This window comes from Salvelinus alpinus, chromosome 11 (genome assembly GCF_045679555.1).
Source record: "Salvelinus alpinus chromosome 11, SLU_Salpinus.1, whole genome shotgun sequence".
Taxonomy (NCBI): Eukaryota; Metazoa; Chordata; class Actinopteri; order Salmoniformes; family Salmonidae; genus Salvelinus; species Salvelinus alpinus.
Genome location: NC_092096.1, coordinates 59,471,169 through 59,498,882, shown reverse-complemented (window position 1 = coordinate 59,498,882; position 27,714 = coordinate 59,471,169). Strand labels below are relative to the sequence as shown.

The 27,714-nt window shown below is 46.3% G+C and overlaps 1 protein-coding gene and 1 long non-coding RNA gene across 2 annotated transcripts in view; one reads left to right on the top strand and one right to left on the bottom strand.

Annotated features, from left to right (window-relative positions):
- LOC139534570 (protein AF-9-like) overlaps positions 1-27,714 on the top strand; it is a 69,508-nt gene that overhangs the window by 20,000 nt on the left and 21,794 nt on the right. Inside the window, exons 3-7 of the mRNA XM_071333804.1 lie at positions 12,520-12,602; positions 12,910-13,053; positions 13,906-13,944; positions 15,008-15,154; positions 20,408-21,022. Coding sequence (XP_071189905.1) covers positions 12,520-12,602; positions 12,910-13,053; positions 13,906-13,944; positions 15,008-15,154; positions 20,408-21,022 — 1,028 coding nt within the window. The remainder of the gene's footprint in view (positions 1-12,519; positions 12,603-12,909; positions 13,054-13,905; positions 13,945-15,007; positions 15,155-20,407; positions 21,023-27,714) is intronic.
- LOC139534571 (uncharacterized) lies at positions 5,159-6,734 on the bottom strand. The gene is made up of 4 exons (XR_011666970.1): positions 6,468-6,734; positions 6,235-6,341; positions 5,738-5,808; positions 5,159-5,551 (listed from the first exon to the last, which is right to left on the bottom strand). It is a non-coding gene; the product is annotated as an uncharacterized lncRNA (long non-coding RNA).

The window sequence follows — 27,714 nt, the reverse complement described above, 5'->3', positions numbered from 1 at the left end:
TGACAAGAGTTGGCATGCTGATGACTGTCAGATATTTGTGTAGCCGCCTGCTTGAGGAATTACACTGGTGTTTGATCCAAGCATAGATGATGATGATAGATATAGTCCTAGATGAATGTTAATGCCTATTCTTTTCAGATCACAATAGTGAAATTCTACTTTCCTCCCCTTTTTTGATTGGACAGACAAATAGGTTGAAAATGCTTAGATTTTCCTGTAATCAGTCTTTGGCTGCTCGTGGGCTTGTACAGCAGTCTGCAGTGCAGCCAGTCATATAGGTCAATAGTGCAGAAGAAAGAAGGCTGGAGCGAACGGGGAAAGGAGAGCATTGGGGCTGTGGTAATTAAGTAGTCCATGCCTGGGACCAATTATCGGCAAACCGATTTTGTAAATGGCTTGTTATTACAGGTTGGCCGCAGTTCGGCCAAATGAAAATGAATGAGCAGATTTGAAGGCCTGACACCCCCCCCCCCCCCCTGCACTTGAGCGTTGTACAATTCTGTCTGCACTCTTCAGTCAACTCCTTTTAAGGCCATAACCTTCCACCTTCTGATGTTTGACCCCGTGGCCCTTGCTTGATGAGGGGATATCCTGGATGACACCTTTTTTGCAGTGTGTGCTGATCCTAAGCGCTTAGCGTATGGCCCCCTGCGTATTGAGTCCCTTGCTAACTCGATTAGTCCAAAGAGGAGCAGGTGACCACTCCTCGGGGGGCCCCCACTGGACCCTGTGTGGGGCACCATGACCCCGGTGTTGGAGGGAGGATGTTCATTAGCGGATTGAGGTCTCACCCCTGCGGCGCGTCTAATCATTACTCTCCATAGGTTGAGCAACTCACACCACTACTAAATCGTCTCGATGGAAGCCGACTCGCTGTTCCGCCACTGAAGTTTGTTTTCAGGAGATAAGCGGTGTTCCTTTTCACAACTTCATTTGTCTCTGTAGTGGGAGTTCACCATTTGGCATATGACCATTTGGACCCTTTTGAGCAAAGCATAACTTGTAGCCACGTGAAACAAAGCTTTTGTCAACACTTGTTGTAAGTATTGTTTCTTGTGGCAAGTTCAAAAAGACCCATAGGAATGACAACCTTAAAGTTGACTTGGAGGCATCTAAAACACATTTTCTGTGCTATCCCTTCCAGTTGGGAAGACGCTTGACCTTTCTGCATACATACATTGCAATGTAATATTGTGGTATTATACACTTTGTATTGTAAATGTGTAGTGATGTGATTGTTTAAATCTTGTTTGGACCCCAGGAAGAGTAGCTGCTGCCAATGGCGATCCAAATAAGTACAGCATGGTCTGGCATTCAAGACCTCGCAGCTGGGTCTTTCAATTAAAAAATGGACATCGTTCACTGTGGCTTGATGGCCTTTTTCAGAAACTAGAATCTAGATGTTCTAATTAAACGATGCATCACACAATTAGTGCACCTATTATGTTTGTTTAAAGGCTGCTGAGTCATGGATAATGCAGTGTTTCAGCTGAGTCATGGACCAAATGTCGTCGAATTGAAAGGGTCATACTGAAGACTAGCTTTAAAACGACTTGAGTTTTTAAACTGTTAGCTTTATCATTGTTGAATAAAGCTTGAAATGGAATTTTACCAGCATGTACCTGTTCCATCAATGGAGGCTACTCTCTTTTTTATTGTTCCTTAGGCAGACAGAGGCCCTGTCTGAGCTAGAAGCTCTCCTTTACCGTATTATGTACCATATGGAGTTTGACAGCATGTCTTTGACAGTGTATTATTCAGCCGCTTTGACCGATCGACTTGACAGATTTTTTAAATATATTTTCTCTTGAAAGTGCCTTAGGATAAAGTCTTGCATAGTTTAAGTGGATAAACTGTATTCTAATAGTTATCTTAAAAGATGTTAAGTGCATCTGTTAGAACTCAATTGATTGATGGTTCTAATCCCAAGTACAATACAGTAAGGGCACGTTAAGTTAATAAACGCTCACCATTCAAGGTGAAGGGGTGCAAATAGCCTAGTGGTTAGAGCATTGGGCTAGTAACCAAAAGGTTGCAAGTTCGAATCCCCCAGCTGACAAGGTACAAATCTGTCGTTCTACCCCTGAACAAGGCACTCTTTTTAGGCCGTCATTGAAAATACGAATTTGTTCTTAACTGACTTGCCTAGCTAAATAAAGGTTTAAAAAAATAATGGAGGGCAGGGGTTTAGAGGGAAATCAAAGATTTCGTGGGAGGAAGGAGCTGTTGGTGAAGTAGACGCAAGACGTTTTCTTGACGATTTTATTTTTCCAACCTTTTTCTTTTACAGTTCAGTTCTGTCATCCAACTCTGGCTCATTACAACTCAGTCTCTGGGGAAAGGACAAATGCATTGTTCTATGATTGGCATCTCGGCTTGATCTGCGGAGGGAAAAAGTGAGTGCCTCGGGCTTGCTCAATAAAAAGGCTCTCCCTTCCAAAACTTTGCTGTAATCGTTGGCAAAGTTCCTGTTACAGGTCAATGAGTGTATTGTGCACCTCGCTCTTCTAGTCGCTCCTTTGCATGTACAGTGACCTTTTCAACTTTGACTAGGGAAACTTAGCCAAGATGGTACCGCAAAGCCAACCCTTTCTTGTCTGATGTGACGCACACAGAGAGGGTAAGATAGCCAATGTATTGGCTTGGTAGATCAATGTATTGGCTTTCTCATCAAATTGATGAGTTCCTTCTAGGGTCACTTGTTGTAGGAGCACACTGCTTATAATGGAGATCTACATTGCACAGGTTGCTGTCCAGTTTAGTTGCCACATGAGACTTATCATGCAACCGGGATCCTGCATTGAAATACTGATTTGAGAGCAAGTACACCATAACGGAAGGCCAAGTACATCAAGCGATAGGACGGCCACCTGCTGCTTTTAGCGGTTCGTCGTCGTTGTGTGTTTGAGCTGTAATACTTTTTTAGTGGGTGATAAATTAGTTGATGAAATAGTTTCAAAACATTGGTTGTGGTGATTTAACAAAGCCTATAGAGAGTGGTTTGATTCGACATGTTGGAAACCCCAACTGCTGCAATACAATAGGCAGGCTGTTCATTGGTTGATTGATCCATAAAATGTAAATTACAGCTTCCAATGGCTGTAGGGGATTTCAAGACAGGTGGATGGATTGTTGAGCTTTGCTGTGTTAAATGATTGGGGAGATTCTGCCTTGGCAATGAGGGAGACCCTGTGGGAGGTAGACCAGGTGTTTGACGCTAGCTAACCCTCCGAGGAACCACCCTCCAGACGGTCTCACAGGTCCACACACCTGCTTCTTCACTTGCTTCACACCCACACAGGAAAAGGAGCTGGAGGCTAAAAGAAGAAAATTGCTCAAGACTATCCTACACTGTTTCTGGGTGGTGTAGCTCATCTTGTCAACCCAGGTTCTACATAAATAAGGCCAGTTGGTTACTGTGAATGGAATATTTTAGCCGCATGTAATTGAATCTGACCTGACCGCGCAATTAATCATAACCCACAATATTTGCTTCGTTTTATTTGGTTATGGGGCAGCACGTACCCCAGCGGTGAGGTCGACCCCCGTACCCCAGCGGTGAGGTCGACCTCTGTCTAGCCATCCGAGCAGTCAGTCATTCGGAGCTGGTGTAATGTGAGCAACTGGCTTCCTGTCTGTCACTGCAGTTTGGCTCCTTAGCTTTCTGTTTCTAGGCTACTTCCAGCCAAGACTCTTTAGGGGACGAGTGCTGTTTTGGCCATTCTGACAATGTTTTTATATTTACATTTTGTCTGGTTTTCTATGGGATTTGGCACATTTGAATGGTTGGCAAACACTGGTGGAGAATGCAGTCATTTTTAAAACCCCTGTTTTGTTTTTCCTTGTTGGTTGTCCATTTCATGCTGTGCCCTGCCATTTTACTGCCTTTAGTAGACTATTGTCTGACCTTGACAGTTTGACTGAACTGACAATGGCAAGCCCCATATAAATATATATATAAAAAACAGTGGTTCCTCCTTTTAAAAGTTGCGAGCTTGGACTTAGAGGTACCCATCATCACGGCTTCATTGCTCCAGACCACCACAGAGGAGAGTTAGAGCACTCATTATGCATTTGGGTCCCAAGGTTTTTATATGACCAATCATATCGAGTGGTTCCAATGACAAATTTTGACACGAGCCACCCTTGCCTTTTGGCGTTCTTCAACAAAGATGGCTGACAAAACATTACGGTGGAACCAGATGTAAGTTGTTATAACGAGTCAAGCAAAACATTTACAATTGAGAGGTATATGTTAAATATAGAGACAAACGTTTGTACATATTTTTTTGTCAAAGTTAATTTACAAAAATCGCTATTTAGCAAGTTATCTGACTAGCTAACATTAGCTAGTGTTAGGAGAATGGATTTGTAATTCGTGTTTAATGTTTTAGGGACTCCAGAGAAGCACAAACCAGGCTGTCGTCTTGTGAAACAGTGGATGTAAAGAATCTAGCTAGCTAAAGTATTTACTGCAAATTGAATGTACAGTTGTGTAAGCTTGCCTTGCAATGCAGCTGAAGTAACATAGCTAGCTAACTATTTACTTGCTTATTGTGTAGTGGAGGATAAAAATAACTGTATGCCTATGAATGTGTAGCTTACTACAGTATATAGCCGGTCTGTGTATGGACCCTAAAACTAATATTCATACCAATCTATGAACCTCAGCTATCATAGTTGTATCAACTTCAAGTCTGAATGGCATTAATGAAGCCTATGGACAGAGTAGAATATAATAACTTTATTGTGCCAAGGATGCAAGTCCTATATACACATGTACTGTAGTTATTACCACTTGTGAGATTCCAACATTGTAGCCTGTACATTGAATATGTTCACTGATCATGTACTCTTCCTTGGCAAATAAACGTGCGGTTCAGGTATGAATCTGAGACATTCTTTTTCAGTCATATCAAACTCCATTATTTGAATGATGCTGTGTCTGCATGTATGTATTACAATTATACACTTCAACAGTGTTTATCGCTCCTGGGACATCAATGATTACACATTGTAACTATGCAATAGACTAGAAACATAATTGATTTGTAATTCATATATACAGAGAGAAAAACAATGCATATCAAACTCTCTTCATCTGCATTAATCTGAGGACACAGGATAGTATTTCAATGAGATACTTCATTTCAACCAGTGGAAAATGTGAAACGCTTTATTGAAGTCCTATATCATTATCCAGGTTCATTATCCAGGTGTTATAAATACATAAATGCATTAGAATTCTGATAATTGTAATATTATAAATACAAGTTCAATCTGTACTTCAATGCACATATGGTGTACATTATAAAACGAGGAACAAAGACGAGGTGGGGAGAGAGGGGTAGAAGACAGAAAGGGAAAGAGGTAAGAACAGCGGCAGACAGCATATGGTTTATGAATTAGTGCTACCCTAATATTCTCTCAGTTCATCACAATTGCGGTGTCTCCTAACCTTCGGGCCAACTGGGGGCCCAAGGCTGGTTATCTTAAGAGCGGGTGAGGTGGCGATGACGGGACTGGCTTCCTCTCTCACATCAAAACATACCTGCAGAGAGCATGATTTAAGCCTTGTCTTTTTTTATTGTAACACGGTCAGTCATCTTAAATCAGGAGGTGAAATGCAAAACTGACCTTGAATCATTAACTCTGGGACTACTACATCTGTCTGTATTTCTATGTAAAGCATCTCTTCAATAATACTTCCTGTTGACCCGACCAAGTGACATCTCACCTATGATCATGCTGTGCCCTCTGTCAGCCAGTTCAGATGCGGGAGGGGTTCACCAAAACAGCTGATAAAACCTAGAGGATTTAGGGGGGAGAGGGATGAAGTGAAGAAGAGAGACTATGTGTGTGTGGTCTCACCTGGTGTCCACACTAAGTGGTTACAGAGTACTTTATGCTGAAAAACAGACACATGAGGACAAACAATAGAAGATAATGTCAATAGAAGATACTGTATGTGACGCCGACACCTATCGGAGTGTACCTGAAACATTTAAATATAGAGGGCTATGTGTCTCACCACTTGGTTATTGCAAGGCTAACCCCCAGGGAAATCATGACTTGGCAGCAACAGATAGTCCAGTGAAAATGGCTGTGTTTATGTGGTGTAAATCTGAAAATTAGCAGCTGACATCTTAAGGGTTGTTTAATTAATGCATGTGAGACAGGTTCCATGTACAACAAGACAGGCAGAGATGGAGAAAAAGAACACAGAACAGTTACCTCTGGTTCTAGACACTTTTGCCAGCAATAAAGCTTCCACGGCATGTTCTTCGGACAGTGAACATCTGGCAATATCTACATGTTCGACCCCTTGGTCAGCTTGCTCTCTGAAAGTAAAGAAAACAGCTTTTTTAAAATTATAGATATGAAAACAATAACTGAGAGATGACCGTTCAATCTAAAGCAGCAGATGTCATTTTCAGGATACGTCAGTACAGCCCAGTGCTGCTTACCAGAGTCCTTCTTCCTAGGCGTCTGCTATGACTTCCTTTGTCGGAAAAAGGTTGCTTTCAGAACAATTATTTTTGATTGAAAATAATAAAAACGTTTTTGCTCTCGACAAAAAGACACATGTACCTCCATAGCATATAACAATTTGCCTGTGAATAACCACACCTTCATACAAACGTGCTACCTTATGCAGAATTCTTGACGCACAACCGAAGATGCTGCCATATTCTGCCAGCATGCCCACAAGCGAGCCAGTCAGCAGCAGAATAATGCCGTGTGGAAGAGGGAAAGGAATGAGATTTGTTGCAAGTTGGGGAGGAGGGGCTAATAGCTGAACTTTAGACTATTCAACCTTTACTAAAGAATAGTCTAATAGCCGAGCTAGGTGTGAAAACCCCCCTCCTATCACAGACCAGATTTGCCCAAACGACCAAGGGGTAGCTTGCTACTTACTCAATGTAATAAAGTAATGACTTTTCAGATAAGTTACCTTACACGTTATGTTGGCTGACAATTTGTTAGCTACGCTGTCCTTACGAACCACATACCGGTGTGTGTGTGTGTGTGTATATACTGTTGTAATGATATGCTATGTATGCTACCTAACGTTAGCAGTTATACATCAAACTTGCCAGTATATTAGCCTATAGTTATCTAACTATCCAATGTTTATTGACTTGATTATTCTTGTCATTCTTAGCTTAGCTAAATGGTATAGTCGTTGTGCTTTCTCAATGGACATTCGAGTGCTTTTGTAAATTCGCTCTGGCTATCTATAGCGCTGAACACTAGCGTGAGCCCATAGCAAATTAATGGAATCAAATGTTCGCATAGCCTGTTTTGACTGGAGTGATGCTTAGAATTCCATAAAAAATGTATCCCTTTTTATTTTACCACAATCTGTTCATCGGATGAAACTGGGGGGAAAAAACTACTTGTGTAGAAAGTAAACATCCGCACCTCTGGTGTCAGCTGTGCTTATGTCTGCATAATAAAAAAGTAGGGAAAAAATGCAAAACTTCTGACTATTTATGGTTTCGCGATCGATGACAAATAAGGTCGCTGCCCAGACTTACATAATTACAAAGAGGAGACTCTCTTGATTTAAAATGGTGCCCGTGTAACAGTTTTGCTTCCGTTCCTCCTCGCCCCTACCTGGGCTCGAACCAGGGACCCTCTGCACATATAGACAACAGCCACCTTCGAAGCATCGTTACCCATCGCTCCCCAAAAGCCACGGCCCTTGCAGAGCAAGGGGAACAACTACTTCAAGGTCTCAGAACAAGTGACGTCACCGATTTGAAACGCTATAATATTAATCAAATTAATTAAGCCAAATTTCTTAATCAATCCCGTATACTATGTTATTACAAAAAAGGTTTGAAATTCTCTGGTAATGACAATACGAAATACCATCAAATGGTTCTCAAAGATGCCCTCTGGTGGTCAAACTAGCAATAACTTACAGAAATAGCTGAGAATTAAATGACGCGCCACAGAATGCTGCAGTAGCACGCATGGTGTGCCGCAGTATGACGTGACTTTTTTTAAAGGAGGAACCACTGTATATATTTTTCTTGTGCATTTTGCTATTTGCCTCATGACTCCTGCATGCTTTGCTGACTCTGAACTTTCTTATTTACCCAACCGTGGGACAGACTTTGTTCCCACACTCAGGACTCTGACTCTCTATTGGTTACACAGACTTTTGGCCTCCCATCCTAATCTAACCACCTCTCGCTGGTTTTGTATTCATGTTACCTGATGAAATTGCTGTACAATATGATCTTGTTGCCATCTAATGCACATTCAAATGTAATAAATCAACACTGCAGAGCTCTCCTTGTCCTCTGCTGTGCCTTGATTGTATTACTGCTGATGATATCTGGAAATGTGCATGTTTACCCTGGCCCATCTACTGTTGCTAGCCCCAATTCTGACTTGTGCTCTGATATCTGCTTCACTGATTTCTGCTCTCGTAAAAGCCTGGGTTTTCTGCATGTTAACACTAGAAGCTTATTACCTAGAATGGATCAAATTAAAGTGTGTGTTCACAGCTCCAATCCAAATGTGTAGTCATTTCTGAGACGTGGTTAAGGAAGAGCGGTTTGAATACTGATGTTAACCCTTTCTGGTTATAACCTTTTTCGGCAAGACAGATCTTCCAAAAGTGGGAGAGTGGCACTTTACCAAGGATCAACTTCAGTGCTCGGTTGTCTCCAAGTCTGTCCCCAAACAATTTGATTTGCTGGTTTTAAGCATTAAACTTTCAAATAGCTCTTTGTTGACTGTTGCTGGGTGCTATCGTCCTTCATCAGCACCGACCTGTATCCTACCTGCCCTGAGCTCTCTCCTGGCCCCTTACACTAACTCTGAATTTGTCCTGCTAGGTGATCTAAACTGAGACATTCTTAAACCACCTGACCAAGTCCTACAGCAATGGGACACCCTAAATATTTCTCAGATTATTACCAATCCCACAAGGTATGACTCCAACCACCCAGAAAAGACTACTCTCCTCAACGTTATCCTTAGAAATAATCCTGATGGGTAATAGTCTTTCCTGTAATGACCTTAGTGATCACTGTTTTACAGCCTGTGTTCGTAATGGCTCAGTGAAACGACCTGTCCTGATTTTGTCATAGACGCTTGCTAAAAAACTTTAATGAGCAAGCCTTCCTTCATGAACTGGCCTCTGTTAAAATGGTATAGAATCAGCTTGACGAAGCTCTGACGAAGACCCCTGGAACTTCTTTTTTGATATTTTCAGTGGTATTGTTAACAAACATGCCCCCATAAAGAAAATGAGAATTAAAAACAGGTTCAGCCCCTGGTTCGACTGTGATCTTGCAGAGTTACTCCACCTGAAGAATTGCATTTGGCGAAACGCTCAGCATGCGCATACTGACTGGCTCTCGTTCAGGCAAATGAGAAATAAGTGCACTCAGGCTATCCGGAGGGCCAAAGTTAGTTACTTTTAGGAGCAGTTTTCTTTCTGTGGGTCTAACCCCAAGAAGTTCTGGAAAACAGTTAAAGACCTGGAGAATAAACCCTCCTCACAGCTGCCCATGTCCCTTAATGTTGATGATGTGATTGTTACTTACAATAAGCACATGGCTGAGCTCTTTAATCACAACTTCATTAAGTCAGGATTCCTATTTGACTCAGCCTTGCCTGTCCAACATTTCTTCATCTCCCACCCCTTCTAATGCAACTAGCCCCGATTCTCCTCTTTTCCCCCTGCCCCGCTACAAAGTTTCTCCTTGCAGGCGGTCACTAGTCCGAGGAGCTCCTTTAGCACCTTAAACTTGACCCCCAAAAAACATCTGGGTTTAGGTTCTTAAGGTTGCTGCCCGTATCATCACCAAGCCGATCTCTGACCGTTTTTAACCTGTCTCTCCTTTCTGGGGAGGTTTCCATTGCTTGGAAGGCAGCCACGGTTCATCCTTTATTTTTAAAGGGGAGATCAAGCTGATCCTAACTGTTATAGGCTTATTTTTTATTTTTGCCCTGTTTTATCAAACGTGTTGGAAAAATAATCAACTGACTGGTTTTCTTGATGTCTAATGGTATTCTCTCTGGTATGCAATCTGGTTTCTGCTCAGGTTATGGATGTCACAGCAACCTTAATGGTCCTCAATGATGTCACCATTGCCCTTGATTCTAAGCAATGTTGTGCTGCTATTTTTATTGACTTGGCCAAGGCTTTTGAGACGGTAGACCATTCCATTCTTGTGGGCCGGCTAAGGAGTATTGATGTCTCTGAGGGGTCTTTGGCCTGGTTTGATAACTACCGCTCTCAAAGAGTTCTGACTTTATACACTGCACATCTGCTGTCTCAGCCACCGCCTGTCACCAAGGGCGTACCCCAAGGTTTGATCCTAGGCCCCACACTCTTGTCAGTTTACTTCAACAACATTGCTCAGGCAATAGGAATCCATTTATATGCAGATAGTCTTATACTCAGCTGGCCCCTCCCCGGATTATTAAACGCTCTACAACAAATCTTTCCTAGTGTCCAACAAGCTTTCTCTGCCCTTAACCTTGTTCTGAACACCTCCAAAACAAAGGTCATGTGGTTTGGTAAGAAGAATGCCCCTCTCCCCACAGGTGTGATTTACTACCTCCTGAGGGTTTAGAGCTTGAGGTAGTCACCTCATACAAGTACTTGAGAGTATGGCTAGACGGTACACTGTCCTTCTCTCAGCACATATCAAAGCTGCAGGCTGAAGTTAAATCTAGACTTGGTTTTCTCTATTGTAATCGCTCCTCTTCCACCCCAGCTGCCAAACTAACCCTGATTCAGATGACCATCCTACCCATGCTAGATTACGGAAACGTAATTTATAGATTAGCAGGTAAGGGTGCTCTCGAGCGGTTAGATGTTCTTTACCATTCGGCAATCAGATTTGCCACCAATGCTCCTTATAGGACACATCACTGCACTCTATACTCTTCTGTACGCTGGTCATCTCTGTCTACCTGTCGCAAGACCCACTGGTTGATGCTTAGTTATACAACTATTTTAGACCTCACTCCCCCCTATCTGAGACATCTACTGCAGCTCTCATCCTCCACATACAACACCCGTTCTGCCAGTCACATTCTGTTAAAGGTCCCCAAAGCACACACATCCCTGGGTTGCTCGTCTTTTCAGTTCGCTGCAGCTAGCGACTGGAACGAGCTGCAACAAACACTCAAACTGGACAGTTTGATCTCAATCTCTTCATTCAAAGACTCAATCATGGACACTCTTACTGACAGTCGTGGCTGCTTCGCGGGATTTATCGTTATCTCGACCTTCTTGCCCTTTGCTGTTGTCTGTGCCCAATAATGTTTGTACGACGTTTTGTGCTGCTACCATGCTGTGTTGCTACCTTGATATGTTGTCTTAGGTCTCTCTTTATGTAGTGTTGTCTCGTCGTGATGTGTGTGTTGTCCTATATTATTATTTTTTAAATATCCCAGCCCCGTCCCCGCAGGAGGCCTTTTGGTAGGCTGGATATTGTAAATAAGAATTTGTTCTTAACTGACTTGCCTAGTTAAATAAAATATAGTGTACTTACCCCTCCAAATGAGATGAAATGGGCAATGGAGCCCATTGTACATTGATAAAGCACTAAGTAAATGTCCAATCTGTACTGGCTATGGTTATGCTACTCATACTAATCTGTAAAGACTTACAAAAGCGAAAATAATTGAAATGGAGCTGAAAGGCAAATTGAAGAGAAACTACTATCAGTAAATACATATACACATGCAGACTAGCTGGCAGTCTTGCTGCAAAGCCCCCTGGGATGTAGAGAATGACAAACGGGTGTCTGAGAGGGTCACCTGACCTGAAGCGCAGGTTGTTTGTCCTGATCAGCTAGATGGGAACTAAGTGTGTCGTGGTGTGCTGCTGGATGGATCCAAGTCTTTGGGATGTGTATTTGTATCTAATATAAACCCAGGGTTTCTGGTATCGACGTTGCGTCAGATTATTGGCGGAAATTGTCTTCATGTTTTATAATGAGATCCCATGAGAGAGCGCTGCATTTCATGTAGTGTCTTGGCACTGGCAGTGTTGAGTTGTAAGCAAGTGCTGCTGGCTGGCAGCAACAGATTCCAATTCCCATTAGTGCCAATGTCTTGTACACACACACACACACACACACACACACACACACACACACACAAAGGGCTTTCTGTTTGTAATCTTAAGGTAGCCTTGATGAATATGCATGGTAAAATACCTAATTATATTAGAGCCATGCTATGAAATGAACTGCTACCTTGAGACTTGGTGCTGTTGTCACATTCACATGACCTTTTTTATTAAAGGAGAGGGGAGAATCACTCCCTTTCCTATTCAAGGCTTTATTGACAGACACATTAGAAACAGTGGAAGATCGGTGAGAAGCGAGCACACAGGGACACACGGCTCCCCAGATATTTCATATATCCTTGAGGGACTCTATGCACACACTGGCATTTGTTACATAGGACACGTCACACCTTTACAAGTGACGCCTGCGTTGAGTGAAAAGCTGATTTTTCTCCCCTTCGTTTCAGTGTGTAAGGATCCACCCTATAAAGTGGAGGAGTCTGGATACGCAGGCTTCATCTTGCCCATTGAAGTTTACTTCAGAAATAAGGTACATTTAACAAGGTTTTGACGCGTATTGCTTACTAACGATCCCAAGCTGTGAACATACGGCTTAACCAGATTTATGTACCATTGGTGACCATGATCATCCCACGTTGGTCATTTCTAAATAATCTATGTTGTGCTTTTGAAAAATGTCACATTTAATGTGGTCAGTGCAGATGTTAATCTTTATGAATTCCATATGGTTAACAACTTTGCCTTTTTTGTATGAATGTTTACCATTTTGGACTTTAGTACGCAACTGACTTCACTCCTTTCTTTTGTTCCTACGGATGTCTCACTGTTCTTCACAGGAAGAACCTAAGAAAGTGCGCTTCGACTACGACCTGTTCCTACACCTGGACGGCCACCCGCCTGTCAATCACCTGCGCTGCGAGAAGCTCACCTTCAACAACCCCACGGAGGAGTTCCGCAGGAAGCTGCTCAAAGCCGGCGGGGTACGACAAGACTGGAGGGTGGGGGAGGAACATCTCAATAGCAGGTGTTTGTCCTATTAGCCTTAAGCATGGGTAGCCATACTGGATATACAGGCTTGCTCCATCCCTGCTTGAACACCTGATTGAGGTAATCATCAGGACCAGGGCTGGAGCAAAGCCCTGAATATCCAGTATGGCCACCCATGCTTAAGGCTGTTGAGATAAACACCACTCTGGAGAGGTAAATTATTTAAATGACAATTCAGAAGTTGAATAAGACCAATGAGTAGCTCTTTTAAAAAACAACCTTGACCTTGCTGGCAACTAGGTATCATCCATGTCGGTCACACATCAGACCTGCCATTGGCAGGAAAAAGGATGTATCAGGTCAGCCATTTGCAGGCAAACCACTCTCTCTGTCATGTTTTATGACTGGAACGAAGTGCTTTTTTGTTTATACACGTTTAGTCTTTCTTCCCAGTGACCTCCAGAAAGCCTTGTGTGCCCACATAGGAGTGTCAATTTTGGAATAGATTTCTTAATTATTTCAGTGCACAATATCTTCAGGAACTTATGGAATTTACAAGATCAGGGGTGTGTTTTTATTTTTAGCAGGCCCCCCTGCCATGCTCATTCCAGTAACACACCAATGCTTTATGGCTGTGCGCACAACACCGTGCACCTTAACGTAGATTGGATGCCTTTTCAGAGGAAATGAATACGATTGGCAACAGATGTGCACTGAATGTGATGTGGTTTAATTGAGAGACTGGTTTGTCAGGCACATTTCTTCAGCCCACTGGATGTTTTCAGGCCTTCTCCAATACAGCTGATTGCTGTGTGTACACTGACATGCTTTTTGTGTGTCCACAGGAACGGGATCCTAACAAAAGAAGTTTGGAAGACTCTAAAGTAAGACATGTGAACTAGCGTTCTCTTCAAATTGAAACATTTACATAAGAATGTGTTGACATTGTAGCTTCCCCAATGCTATGACTCTCTCACTATGGCAATATAGACTTCTAAGCATGACCCACAGTAAAATGTGGGACCTGTATCCAATACGCACAGTTGGATGAGCTTCTATTATTTCTGAGACTTTCCGCATGTTGTTGACCCAGTGTTTCCTCTGCCATTGTAAAGGCGGAACCCACCCCGTGCCTTGATCTATTGTCCCCCTCTTCTATTGGAGAAAGGGTAATGGAAAGACCGGAAGGTGGGGAAAGTTGTATGAAAGGAAATGCTTACTAAGTTGTTTTGGTGCTGACTCACAGCAGCTCATTTCAACTGCAGGGCACTGGAGCTTCCGAGAAACAGGCCGCGTGTTCTCAGTGGAGCTTTAACCCTTTGTTAACCTCTTGCTGCTAGGCAAGACATGAAACATTCATTCTTCCCTCGGCTGCTATGTTGAAGTGACACCGCAAACGGACGCACCCTCAAATTTAGACCCACAGTGAAGCAGCTGTGTTGTCTTTTCTTCGCGTGCTCACTGTCATTCCATGCAAAGCGATGACAGTCTGTGAGGGACTCCAGGAGTAACGTGCAGTGTTAAGTGCTCGAATGTTAAGTTTACTGCTCTTGGGATCGGCAAGACCGCTACGATAATACGTTTGCCTCGCTTAAGTTTTTGTCCAAACTAAAGCGGTCTTAAGTTTCACACAGAATCCACTATTATAAGCAGGAAATAAGAAACTGTCCAATTGATGCAGTACTTTCGGTTCATAAAGCTCTTCACTCCCAGACTGAGCGCACAATATGATACAAAACTCAGTTTAACACATGCTGATCAGGACAATATAATTCTGTTAATGTCTTTTTTTATTGTGGTGTTTTATTGTCTTTATTGTTATGTTGGTTCTGTTGTAGGTTTGATTCCCACATCTGCTACATTTTCTATATTAAAATGGGTGTCACCTATGATCTATAAGTCACTTCGGATGAAGGCATCGGTTTAATGACCCCATTTTACTTCCAGGTGATGGTAATGCAGGAGGGCTCCACATCTCTGTTCGGCCAGCATCTCAAGCTGCCCACCCTCCCCAGCAGCTCCCTGACATTGACATTGTCTGATGCGAAGAAGAGCAAGGCCTTCCCGGGGTCAAAAGTCAGTGGCGGTCTCCAGGTACAGCCCGGGGCTAGACGGTCTCCCCGTCCTCCCTCTCTTCCCCAAAAATTCCCACTTCTTCGAAGTCTCCCCCAGCTTAATCCCTGCATAGTTGGCTAGGTTCAAAGATGTTGAGGGTATTTGAAGTCTGTGGATTTTCAAGAGATGCTCGACTTGGGCTTATGCAAGGTATGCTACTGATAGCGGTTATAGCAACAGCCATAATGTATCCATTAGGCAGTATAAAGAAGTCACTAGTTTTAAAGCCTGTTGAAATTTGGTACGTATCAGTGTTTCATTGTGATACAATTGTTCTCTAGCAGTCTCAGAGAACCAATTTTAGAATCATGGATAGAAACGACATGTACAGTGGGGAGAACAAGTATTTGATACACTGCCGATTTTGCAGGTTTTCCTGCTTACAAAGCATGTAGAGGGCTGTAATTTTTATCATAGGTACACTTCAACTGTGAGAGACGGAATCTAAAACTAAAATCACATTGTATGATTTTTAATTTGCATTTTATTGCATGACATAAGTATTTGATACATCAGAAAAGCAGAACTTAATATTTGGTACATAAACCTTTGTTTGCAATTACAGAGATCATACGTTTCCTGTAGTTCTTGACCAGGTTTGCACACACTGCAGCAGGGACTTTGGCCCACTCCTCCATACAGACCTTCTCCAGATCCTTCAGGTTTCGGGGCTGTCGCTGGGCAATACGGACTTTCAGCTCCCTCCAAAGATTTTCTATTGGGTTCAGGTCTGGAGACTGGCTAGGCCACTCCAGGACCTTGAGATGCTTCTTACGGAGCCACTCCTTAGTTGACCTGGCTGTGTGTTTTGGGTCATTGTCATGCTGGAAGACCCAGCCACGACCCATCTTCAATGCTCTTACTGCGGGAAGGAGGTTGTTGGCCAAGATCTCGCGATACATGGCCCCATCCATCCTCCCCTCAATACGGTGCAGTCGTCCTGTCCCCTTTGTAGAAAAGCATCCCCAAAGAATGATGTTTCCACCTCCATGCTTCACGTTTGGGATGGTGTTCTTGGGGTTGTTTAGACCAAAAAGAGTTTAGACCAAAAAGCTCTATATTTGTCTCATCAGACCACATGACCTTCTCCCATTCCTCCTCTGGATCATCCAGATGGTCATTGGCAAACTTCAGACGGGCCTGGACATGCGCTGGCTTGAGCAGGGGGACCTTGCGTGCGCTGCAGGATTTTAATCCATGACGGCGTAGTGTGTTACTAATGGTTTTCTTTGAGACTGTGGTCCCAGCTCTCTTCAGGTCATTGACCAGGTCCTGCCATGTAGTTCTGGGGTGATCCCTCACCTTCCTCATGATCATTGATGCCACACGAGGTGAGATCTTGCATGGAGCCCCAGACCGAGGGTGATTGACCGTCATCTTGAACTTCTTCCATTTTCTAATAATTGCGCCAACGGTTGTTGCCTTCTCACCAAGCTGCTTGCCTATTGTCCTGTAGCCCATCCCAGCCTTGTGCAGGTCTACAATTTTATCCCTGATGTCCTAACACAGCTCTCTGGTCTTGGCCATTGTGGAGAGGTTGGAGTCTGTGTGTGGACAGGTGTCTTTTATACAGGTAACGAGTTCAAACAGGTGCAGTTAATACAGGTAATGAGTGGAGAACAGGAGGGCTTCTTAAAGAAAAATTAACAGGTCTGTGAGAGCTGGAATTCTTAGTGGTTGGTAGGTGATCAAATACTTATGTCATGAAATAAAATGCAAATTAATTACTTAAAAATCATACAATGTGATTTTCGGGATTTTTGATTTAGATTCCGTCTCACAGTTGAAGTGTACCTATGATACAAAGCATGTAGGTGTCTAATTTTTAAGTAGGAAACACTGCCAATTTTGCAGGTTATCAAATACTTGTTCTCCCCACTGTACATGGGGTCTAACTGGCATGTTGCTTCCATTAAGGGTTATTTTTAGGCCCTTTAAATGGTATCATTTACCACGGCCCGTCAGAGCCCACTCCTGCAAGGGCCGGGTTACGAAAGGCCTGGTGCACATGGAAATGGTTTCCAATCCAAACAGATTGTGTGATGGATTACTGATGGAGCATAGGGGTCACACACACACTTACACTAACGTCCAATGGCAACCCACCTACTGTTGTCTCCTCTCCTTCTGGTTCACTTGTACCCCACATGGCTTTGTTAAGTGTTACTGAATGCTATGGCAGTCTGACTTTTTATACTTGACTTTAAGTGCATTTTTATAGGCAAAACAAAACTGCTGAAACTCCGTTATTGCACATCATTCCAAAACAGCTCAACGAGTATTTTTTATTAATCTAAGCAGAACTGTTATGTACAGGGTTGTAATATTCTCTGTACATAGTGCTGAGTGGCAGGTCATTATTACAAGGAGACTAGTAAAGTACATAATGCACACATCCATATACTCAATTTAAAATGTTACTGTCTTAAGTAACATGGATTGTAATTGCTGGTGCTTGGCATGAAAAGTTCTTTAGAACAGAGATCGTATTAACTTGCAAGGATTCCTGTGATACTCTTAGGACTGTAGCTGTTTGATATTCAGCAACCGTTGACATGTGCAATTACGGGGTACCTTCGATTTTGCTCAGTTCATTCACTTTCATGGCCTCTATAGGTTTACATGTTCTGGGAGCATCTACTAACGTGCCAGTCTTTTGGTATCGGGAAAGGTGGGGGGGGCTGTTATTGATAGAGCATCACTTTATCTCCACCTTTTACTGGTCTTAAACAGTTTTGTGTGAGCGGGTTAGCAGCTAGATGTCCAAAAGGTCAAGGGGTCAGGAGCAGATCGACAAAATCAAAGGGTTTGGGCAGGTCGTAACACACCCCTACCGTCTAGATGCGCTTAATGGCTTTAAGACATCTATGAAATATTGACTGGGGGCCAGAAGGCGTGACCCCGGTCACGTTTAGTTGGAGAAGAGGAAATGCACTCGCTTCCACCTTCAGGTTTTTTTTCACCGTCCGCGCAAATTTTTAAGGTCGCGCTTACAGCTGTTGAGTCTTCCCTCCCTTCCCCCACATTCTGGACAAAACAAGTTCCCAGGTCTCTTCTCAAGCAAACTGGAATCCCCTTTTTTTATTTTATCTTGTTGTTCTAGAATAGACTCTTCATTGACACAGCAGTACAAGAGCCCCAGGGTGGCACAATGGCTTTCTCTAAAATGAATGAACACTGATTATTAGGATTCCTTTGATATGCTTTGGCCAGACTTTACATTGTCTTTGCTCATTTAGTTGTCAGGGGTGTATAGATTTGAGCATTGTAGTCAAGCCCCCCTCGCTAGAAGCCAAGTAAATTGTCCCCAGTAGTGTATTTTATTTTTTCCGATTTTTGACCCCAATAAATCTCACTGTGACGTGGCAAACGTCTAATTTCATTATCCCTACACATTTCCCTGCAATATCTAGTCAACAGTCTAGACTCTAGACTAATTTCAGTGGTACGTACAGTGCCTTCAGAAAGTATTCATACCCCTTGACTTATTCCACATTTTGTTGTTACATCCTGAATTCAAAATTAATACCAAGAAAAATCTCACCCATCTACACACACATAATGACAGGGAAAACCATGTTTTTAGAAAAGTTTGCACATTTATTGAAAATGAAATACAGATATCTAATTTACATATGTATCCACGAGTCAATACATGTTAGAATCCCCTTTGGCAGCGATTTTACAGCTGTTAGTCTTTCTGGGTAAATTTAAAGGCATTCCACACCTGGATTGTACAATACTCCCAGTGTCTGTTGGAAAGCAGATTGAACTAGGTTTCCCTCTAGGATTTGCCTGTTTAGCTCTATTCAGTTTATTTTTATGCTAAAATAAATCCTTAGACCTTGATGATGACAAGCATACACATAAAACGATGCAGCCACCACCATGCTGGTTTTGCCACAAACACAACCATTTGTGATTAGGACACAGTTAATTTCTTTGCCACATTGTTTTCAGTTTTACTTTAGTGCCTTATTGCAAACAGGATGCATGTTTTGAAATATTGTCATTCTGCACAGGCTTCCTCTTCACATTTGTCAATTAGGTTATTATTGTGGAGTAACTAGAATGTTGTTGATACATCCTCAGTTTTCTCTTATCACAGCCACTAAACTGTTTTTAAAGTCCCTATTGGACTCATGGTGAAATCCCTGAGTGGTTTCTTTCCTCTCCGGCAACTGAGTTAGGGAGGACGCCTGTATCTTAGCAGTGATTGGGGTTATTCATATACCATCCAAAGTGTAATTAATAACTTCACCATGCTCAAAGGGATATTCAATGTCTGCTTTAAAAAATGTTATCCATTACCAATAGGTGCCCTTCTTTTATTAGGCAGTGGAAAACTTCTCTGGTCTTTGTGGTTGATTCTGGGTTTGAAATTCACTGCTTGACTGAGGGACCTTACAATTATCTGTATGTGTGGGGTACAAAGATGAGGTAGTCATTCAAAAATCATGTTAAACACCTATTGCACACAGTAAGTCCACACAACTTATCATGTGACTTGTTAATAATGCAGAGTTTTACTCCTGAACTTATTTAGGCTTGCCGTAACAAAGGGGTTGAATACTTATTGACTCAAGACATTTCAGCTTTTTATTCATTAGTAAAAATGTATAAACAATTCCAATTTGACATTGTGGGGTTATTGTGTGTTGGCCATTGACATCTTAATTGAATCCATTTTAAATTCAGGCTGTAACAACACAAGATGTGGAAAAAGTCAAGGGGTGTGAATACTTTCTGAAGGCACTGTATGTACAAAAGGCCTTGAGGTCAAGAAGTTAGTTTTCGGCCCCTACCATCTGCTCTGGATCCCGGGAGTTACTATTAGCCAAGCTTTTTGACCCACGTTGTTGCTAATCGCCAGCGTGTCAAACAGACTAATTAGGTGTTTGCCCTGTCGTGTCCACTGACCCTGAAGTGGGATTTCTCCATTTATCAACTTCCCTCTTGCCAGTGCGTAATCCTTGGAGCATTAGTTAGGGCTGAACTAACCTTTCGTTATTTACAAAGCTTATGTAATGTTATATGTAATCCAAATGGTTTAAGATGTTTCACTAACTATCAATGTTAAACTATCCACTAAACTTAAAGGTAGCGCAAAACCGAACTCAAGCAAGTTGTTGCAAATCAAGAGTCAAAGTTGATAGGATCCTATAACTTGATGATAGACCATCTATCTAAATAAATTGAGACCTAATCTTTGGCCTGTGCTTTTTGCCGCAGGACAGCTCCAAAGGAACTGGCGCCCTCCTCACCACCACCACCACCACCACTACTAACAGTAGCAGCTCATCCAAGCTACACAAACCCTCAAAGGACCACAAAGACAATCCTTCAAAAGAGACCAAAAGTGCCTTCCGAGACTGTGGCAGGGAACCCAGCAAAGCCTCCAAAGATTTCTCCAAGAAACCCAAAGAGAACCAGCCTCTTCTTCGTGACAACCCCCCCATCCCCAAGATGGGCTTCAAGGAGCCAAAGGCCATGTCCAAGGAGCACCGGCAGGACGGGGGCTACTTGCACGGGGCCGGGTCTGGGGCGGGGACTAACAAGCGACTGTCTGTCACTGACTGCGAGGACCACATGACCAAAAAGCGCAAGAAAAACTTTGCGGAATTTTCGTTAAAACCGACAGGGGGCTCGTCCCTCTCGCACGCCCAGTCCCACCACTCAGATAAGAAACTGCTGAAGGACAAATCCCAGGTGCAGCCCGCTAAACTGCGGGTGGACGGCCGCGAGGTGCTGGGGGAGCGCAGAAAGGCGTTGACGCTGCCGCCGTTCCCAGAGCTGATGGACGCTAACTACTCTGACATGGAGGACAATATGTCCACCAAATCAGAGGTGAGTGAAGGATTTTTGTACTTGGTGTTTTTGTTGGTTGGTGTGGTCTGTCTTGACCACATTGGAAGTAAGTGTTGAATTATAGTTTCATGTCTTCTGGGCTCTACTTTGTAGCTCCTACAATTATTTTAGTTTAAAAAAAGGATTGATTCAGGGATGAGTAATTCCACTCCTCGTGGCCAGTGTCTGATGGTTTTCATCTCTTCCTTCAAATCAGTGAGTAGTGAAAACCAGATGTATATCTTGAAAACCAGGTGTACCTTTTGAGCAATCCATGACATTAATGGATCGATGAATTGTTCCATTGTTTTCTGCTACTGTTACGGCTTCAGATGCAGGAACAACAGAGAGGAGGCAATCTTAAACATGGTGGGTATTCAGCTGCATATGGTCTGCTTTTGTTTGGATGATGTTAACAATAAATGGATACCTCCTAAATCTCCATGAATTTCCCACCCGGTGCTCCATTTTGACAAAGCACAAAAAGCTGCCCATGCCAAGCGACTACAATGTTTGCAGGTTTAGAATGTTCTGCAAAATGCAGGATGCAGTTGCGTCACTGTTGCATTCTGGAGTGAAAAATTGACAATTTGCTACTCTACGCAAAGAATTAGAGTTCTGGCCATGCTTTTTTTTGTACTACATTCTAGTTCCTTTGGAAGCGTCATGTTGCTGATGGAGTCAAGATGGGGGGAAAAATCTGAAATACCCCCCCTCTCTTTCACATTGGCCATGTCCCAATACCTGTACTTGCATTCTAAACTGCAGGCATTTTGGGTATGCACATTTCTTTATATAGTATGTGAAATTTTGAAAATGTATGCTTTTAAATGCCAGGATGTCATACTCATTTCGGCTTTTCATCTAGTAGAATTCGCTGCACACTATTGAGAACGAGAAAAGTTTTTCGATACCGACGTGTTTGACAACCGCTGATAATCAACTATACCAAAATGAATGAATGGCGGCAATCAACGCAATTGTGCATTAATTGCACATTCTCAGTAGGATGATACTAGTATGCTGATATTTGTTGCTTACTGCATTTGTTTTTACTTAACAGTACGTTCTAAACAGTATGTAGTATGATTACTACACAGTATGCAGTTTAAGTAGGTGGCAAGCCTAGATTTCAGACACGACTCATGCCGCTTATTTAAAACTTGAAATGAATCCGTAGGTCTTTCAGAGGGTTGCCAGCTCCTCACGTGTTCCGTGAAGAAACTCAACACAAAGCAGGGACTGTTTTATTAGCAGAAAAGCAAGCGGGGTTTTACGACACCCAAGGAGAATGGGAACAGGACGCCATGAATAGCCAAGAGTTCCTCTTTAATCTTTTGCCTTTAGAAAGGAGGAAAAAGGGGCCAAACATTCTGCATTTATGGCAGAAAGCATCTCATTGTCCTTCTCTGTTTGCTTTCAACTGTTCTCTTTCATGCCCATGGCGTGTTCACTGGCCCCACTCCAAATACATTACACACACACACACACACACACACACACACACACACACACACACACACAGGCGCTAATCTCCCTTAACCATTTCCCTGCCAGAACCAGCAGAGGCATTGCAACCTAAAGCCAAACGTGTCCACGGGGTGGTGTTGGTGGGGGATGTAGGAGCTGTGTGTGTGTGTGTGTGATGGTGGGGATGTAGGAGCTGTGTGTGTGTGTGTGTTGGTGGGAGATGTAGGAGCTGTGTGTGATGGTGGAGATGTAGGAGCTGTGTGTGATGGTGGGGATGTAGGAGCTGTGTGTGTGTTGGTGGGGGATGTAGGAGCTGTGTGTGTGTTGGTGGGGGATGTAGGAGCTGTGTGTGTGTGATGGTGGGGATTTACCCTACAGTACTGGTCTTAAATGGGAAGTAGGGTGGGTGCAGGGTGAGCGGCGACAAATGCCAGGTGCTCAGTCCTCTCCACGGAGTCCTCTCCACGGGCTGCCGTGACGACCCTGGTGGCCCAGTCCTGGCTAGTCCTACTCGCGTCCTTTTGATCTGGGCTTCCGCCATGCTGTGTAGGCCTGGGGGAAACAAGGAACCACCAAAGTGGAGGGAGAGAGTAGTAAGAAGAGCGGAAAGCCTCAAGGCCCCTCCAGTACACATGGCTAGATCATATGAACGGACTCGTAGGTCAGGCTAACTTCCCTGTCATGTAATTGAGACACAGGCTCCGCATCACGGATGTGTCCATTTGTTAGCGTTTTTGCCTAATTTTGTGCAACAGTAAACAAGCTGGTCTCTCATCTATATGAAATGTGTAGGCTGTGTGCACGTCACCTTCCATGCTGTCCTGATCCTTTCTCAGAGGAACGTAGTAGTTTGCGGCTGGTTTTGTGTTTGTGGAGTGCTACACGGCTGGTTTTGTGTTTGTGGAGTGCTACACGTCTGCGAGTTAAAAGTAGTTTGTGTTAAATTGACCTACTACGCGACCAAACTGAAAGCTCACAGAACCTTAATTCACATCGAAACTACCTTGTTTGCTCAACCTCCTGCTGAATCGAGTCCAGCGTCATTCATCTTGTGTCGGTCTCGCACTTTGGGACCCTCTGAAAGAGAAGAGAGGGCAGATTGATTGGAGCAACCTAATACTAAAGTCATGTTTATTGTCCTTTAAGAGGGCTGCTTTGGTGGCTTTGAGCAAGGCAAGACAAAAGCCCCTAAAGCAGAGTGGCGGTGAGATTTACGACGTACTGAAGAAGCCTGGCCACATAAACCAATAGACCAGCTGCATGTTTGTTGTCTAAGTTGGCGGCCATTGAAGTTTCCATGCCTTTTGACCTCGCTCTGTGACTGTACCTAGAGTGGCTCTGTACCTAGGAAGGAATTGTGGAAGTTTCTAAGGGGCCAACTGTCTGTTGGGAGGCTCGCGCGCTCTCTCTCAGCTCTTGCGCGCTCTCTCAGCTCTTGCGCGCTCTCTCAGCTCTTGCGCGCTCTCTCAGCTCTTGCGCGCTCTCTCAGCTCTTGCGCGCTCTCTCAGCTCTTGCGCGCTCTCTCAGCTCTTGCGCGCTCTCTCAGCTCTTGCGCGCTCTCTCAGCTCTTGCGCGCTCTCTCTCTCAGCTCTTGCGCGCTCTCTCTCTCAGCTCTTGCGCGCTCGCTCTCTCAGCTCTTGCGCGCGCTCTCTCTCAGCTCTTGCGCGCGCGCTCTCTCAGCTCTTGCGCGCGCTCTCTCTCAGCTCTTGCGCGCGCGCTCTCTCAGCTCTTGCGCGCGCGCTCTCTCAGCTCTTGCGCGCGCGCTCTCTCAGCTCTTGCGCGCGCGCTCTCTCAGCTCTTGCGCGCGCGTCTCTCTCAGCTCTTGCGCGCTCGTCTCTCTCTCAGCTCTTGCGCGCTCGCTCTCTCTCAGCTCTTGCGCGCTCGCTCTCTCTCAGCTCTTGCGCGCGCTCGCTCTCTCTCAGCTCTTGCGCGCGCTCGCTCTCTCTCTCAGCTCTTGCGCGCTCGCTCTCTCTCTCAGCTCTTGCGCGCTCGCTCTCTCTCAGCTCTTGCGCGCTCGCTCTCTCTCAGCTCTTGCGCGCTCGCTCTCTCTCAGCTCTTGCGCGCTCGCTCTCTCTCAGCTCTTGCGCGCTCTCTCAGCTCTTGCGCGCTGTCTCAGCTCTTGCGCGCTCTCTCAGCTCTTGCGCGCTCTCTCAGCTCTTGCGCGCTCTCTCAGCTCTTGCGCGCTCTCAGCTCTTGCGCGCTCTCAGCTCTTGCTCTTACGCGCTCTCAGCTCTTGCGCGCTCTCTCAGCTCTTGCGCGCTCTCTCAGCTCTTGCGCGCGCTCTCTCAGCTCTTGCGCGCGCTCGCTCTCTCTCAGCTCTTGCGCGCGCGCTCTCTCTCAGCTCTTGCGCGCGCGCTCTCTCAGCTCTTGCGCGCGCGCTCTCTCAGCTCTTGCGCGCGCGCTCTCTCAGCTCTTGCGCGCGCGCTCTCTCTCAGCTCTTGCGCGCGCGCTCTCTCAGCTCTTGCGCGCGCGCTCTCTCAGCTCTTGCGCGCGCGCTCTCTCAGCTCTTGCGCGCGCGCTCTCTCAGCTCTTGCGCGCGCGCTCTCTCAGCTCTTGCGCGCGCGCTCTCTCAGCTCTTGCGCGCGCGCTCTCTCAGCTCTTGCGCGCGCGCTCTCTCAGCTCTTGCGCGCGCGCTCTCTCAGCTCTTGCGCGCGCGCTCTCTCAGCTCTTGCGCGCGCGCTCTCTCAGCTCTTGCGCGCGCTCTCTCAGCTCTTGCGCGCGCTCTCTCAGCTCTTGCGCGCTCTCTCTCTCTCTCAGCTCTTGCGCGCTCGCTCTCTCTCTCAGCTCTTGCGCGCTCGCTCTCTCTCAGCTCTTGCGCGCTCGCTCTCTCTCAGCTCTTGCGCGCTCGCTCTCTCTCAGCTCTTGCGCGCTCTCTCTCTAGCTCTTGCGCGCTCTCTCTCAGCTCTTGCGCGCTCTCTCAGCTCTTGCGCGCTCTCTCAGCTCTTGCGCGCTCTCTCAGCTCTTGCGCGCTCTCTCAGCTCTTGCGCGCTCTCTCAGCTCTTGCGCGCTCTCTCAGCTCTTGCGCGCTCTCTCAGCTCTTGCGCGCTCTCTCAGCTCTTGCGCGCGCGCTCTCTCAGCTCTTGCGCGCGCGCTCTCTCAGCTCTTGCGCGCGCGCTCTCTCAGCTCTTGCGCGCGCGCTCTCTCAGCTCTTGCGCGCGCGCTCTCTCAGCTCTTGCGCGCGCGCTCTCTCAGCTCTTGCGCGCGCTCTCTCTCAGCTCTTGCGCGCGCGCTCTCTCAGCTCTTGCGCGCGCGCTCTCTCAGCTCTTGCGCGCGCGCTCTCTCAGCTCTTGCGCGCGCGCTCTCTCAGCTCTTGCGCGCGCGCTCTCTCAGCTCTTGCGCGCGCGCTCTCTCTCAGCTCTTGCGCGCGCGCTCTCTCTAGCTCTTGCGCGCGCGCTCTCTCTAGCTCTTGCGCGCGCGCTCTCTCTCAGCTCTTGCGCGCGCGCTCTCTCTCAGCTCTTGCGCGCTCGCTCTCTCTCAGCTCTTGCGCGCTCGCTCTCTCTCAGCTCTTGCGCGCTCTCTCTCTCTCAGCTCTTGCGCGCTCGCTCTCTCTCAGCTCTTGCGCGCTCGCTCTCTCTCAGCTCTTGCGCGCTCTCTCAGCTCTTGCGCGCTCTCTCAGCTCTTGCGCGCTCTCTCAGCTCTTGCGCGCTCTCTCAGCTCTTGCGCGCTCTCTCAGCTCTTGCGCGCTCTCTCAGCTCTTGCGCGCGCGCTCTCTCAGCTCTTGCGCGCGCGCTCTCTCAGCTCTTGCGCGCGCGCTCTCTCAGCTCTTGCGCGCGCGCTCTCTCAGCTCTTGCGCGCGCGCTCTCTCAGCTCTTGCGCGCGCGCTCTCTCAGCTCTTGCGCGCGCGCTCTCTCTCAGCTCTTGCGCGCGCGCTCTCTCTCAGCTCTTGCGCGCGCGCTCTCTCAGCTCTTGCGCGCGCGCTCTCTCTCAGCTCTTGCGCGCGCGCTCTCTCTAGCTCTTGCGCGCGCGCTCTCTCTCAGCTCTTGCGCGCGCGCTCTCTCAGCTCTTGCGCGCGCTCGCTCTCTCAGCTCTTGCGCGCGCTCGCTCTCTCTCTCAGCTCTTGCGCGCGCTCGCTCTCTCTCTCAGCTCTTGCGCGCGCTCGCTCTCTCAGCTCTTGCGCGCGCTCGCTCTCTCTCAGCTCTTGCGCGCGCTCGCTCTCTCTCTCAGCTCTTGCGCGCTCTCTCAGCTCTTGCGCGCTCTCTCAGCTCTTGCGCGCTCTCTCAGCTCTTGCGCGCTCTCTCAGCTCTTGCGCGCGCGCTCTCTCAGCTCTTGCGCGCGCGCTCTCTCAGCTCTTGCGCGCGCGCTCTCTCAGCTCTTGCGCGCTCGCTCTCTCAGCTCTTGCGCGCGCTCGCTCTCTCAGCTCTTGCGCGCGCTCGCTCTCGCTCTCAGCTCTTGCGCGCGCTCGCTCTCGCTCTCAGCTCTTGCGCGCGCTCGCTCTCTCTCTCAGCTCTTGCGCGCGCTCTCTCTCTCTCTCAGCTCTTGCGCGCGCTCTCTCTCTCAGCTCTTGCGCGCGCTCGTCTCTCTCTCTCAGCTCTTGCGCGCTCTCTCAGCTCTTGCGCGCTCTCTCTCTCTCTCTCAGCTCTTGCGCGCTCGCTCTCTCTCAGCTCTTGCGCGCTCGCTCTCTCAGCTCTTGCGCGCTCGCTCTCTCAGCTCTTGCGCGCGCTCGCTCTCTCTCAGCTCTTGCGCGCGCTCGCTCTCTCTCTCAGCTCTTGCGCGCGCTCGCTCTCTCTCTCAGCTCTTGCGCGCGCTCGCTCTCTCTCTCAGCTCTTGCGCGCGCTCGCTCTCTCTCTCAGCTCTTGCGCGCTCTCTCAGCTCTTGCGCGCTCTCTCAGCTCTTGCGCGCGCTCTCTCAGCTCTTGCGCGCGCTCTCTCAGCTCTTGCGCGCGCTCTCTCAGCTCTTGCGCGCTCTCTCAGCTCTTGCGCGCTCTCTCAGCTCTTGCGCGCTCTCTCAGCTCTTGCGCGCTCTCTCAGCTCTTGCGCGCTCTCTCAGCTCTTGCGCGCTCTCTCAGCTCTTGCGCGCTCTCTCAGCTCTTGCGCGCTCTCTCAGCTCTTGCGCGCTCTCTCAGCTCTTGCGCGCTCTCTCAGCTCTTGCGCGCTCTCTCAGCTCTTGCGCGCTCTCTCAGCTCTTGCGCGCTCTCTCTCTCTCTCAGCTCTTGCGCGCTCGCTCTCTCTCTCAGCTCTTGCGCGCTCGCTCTCTCTCTCAGCTCTTGCGCGCTCGCTCTCTCT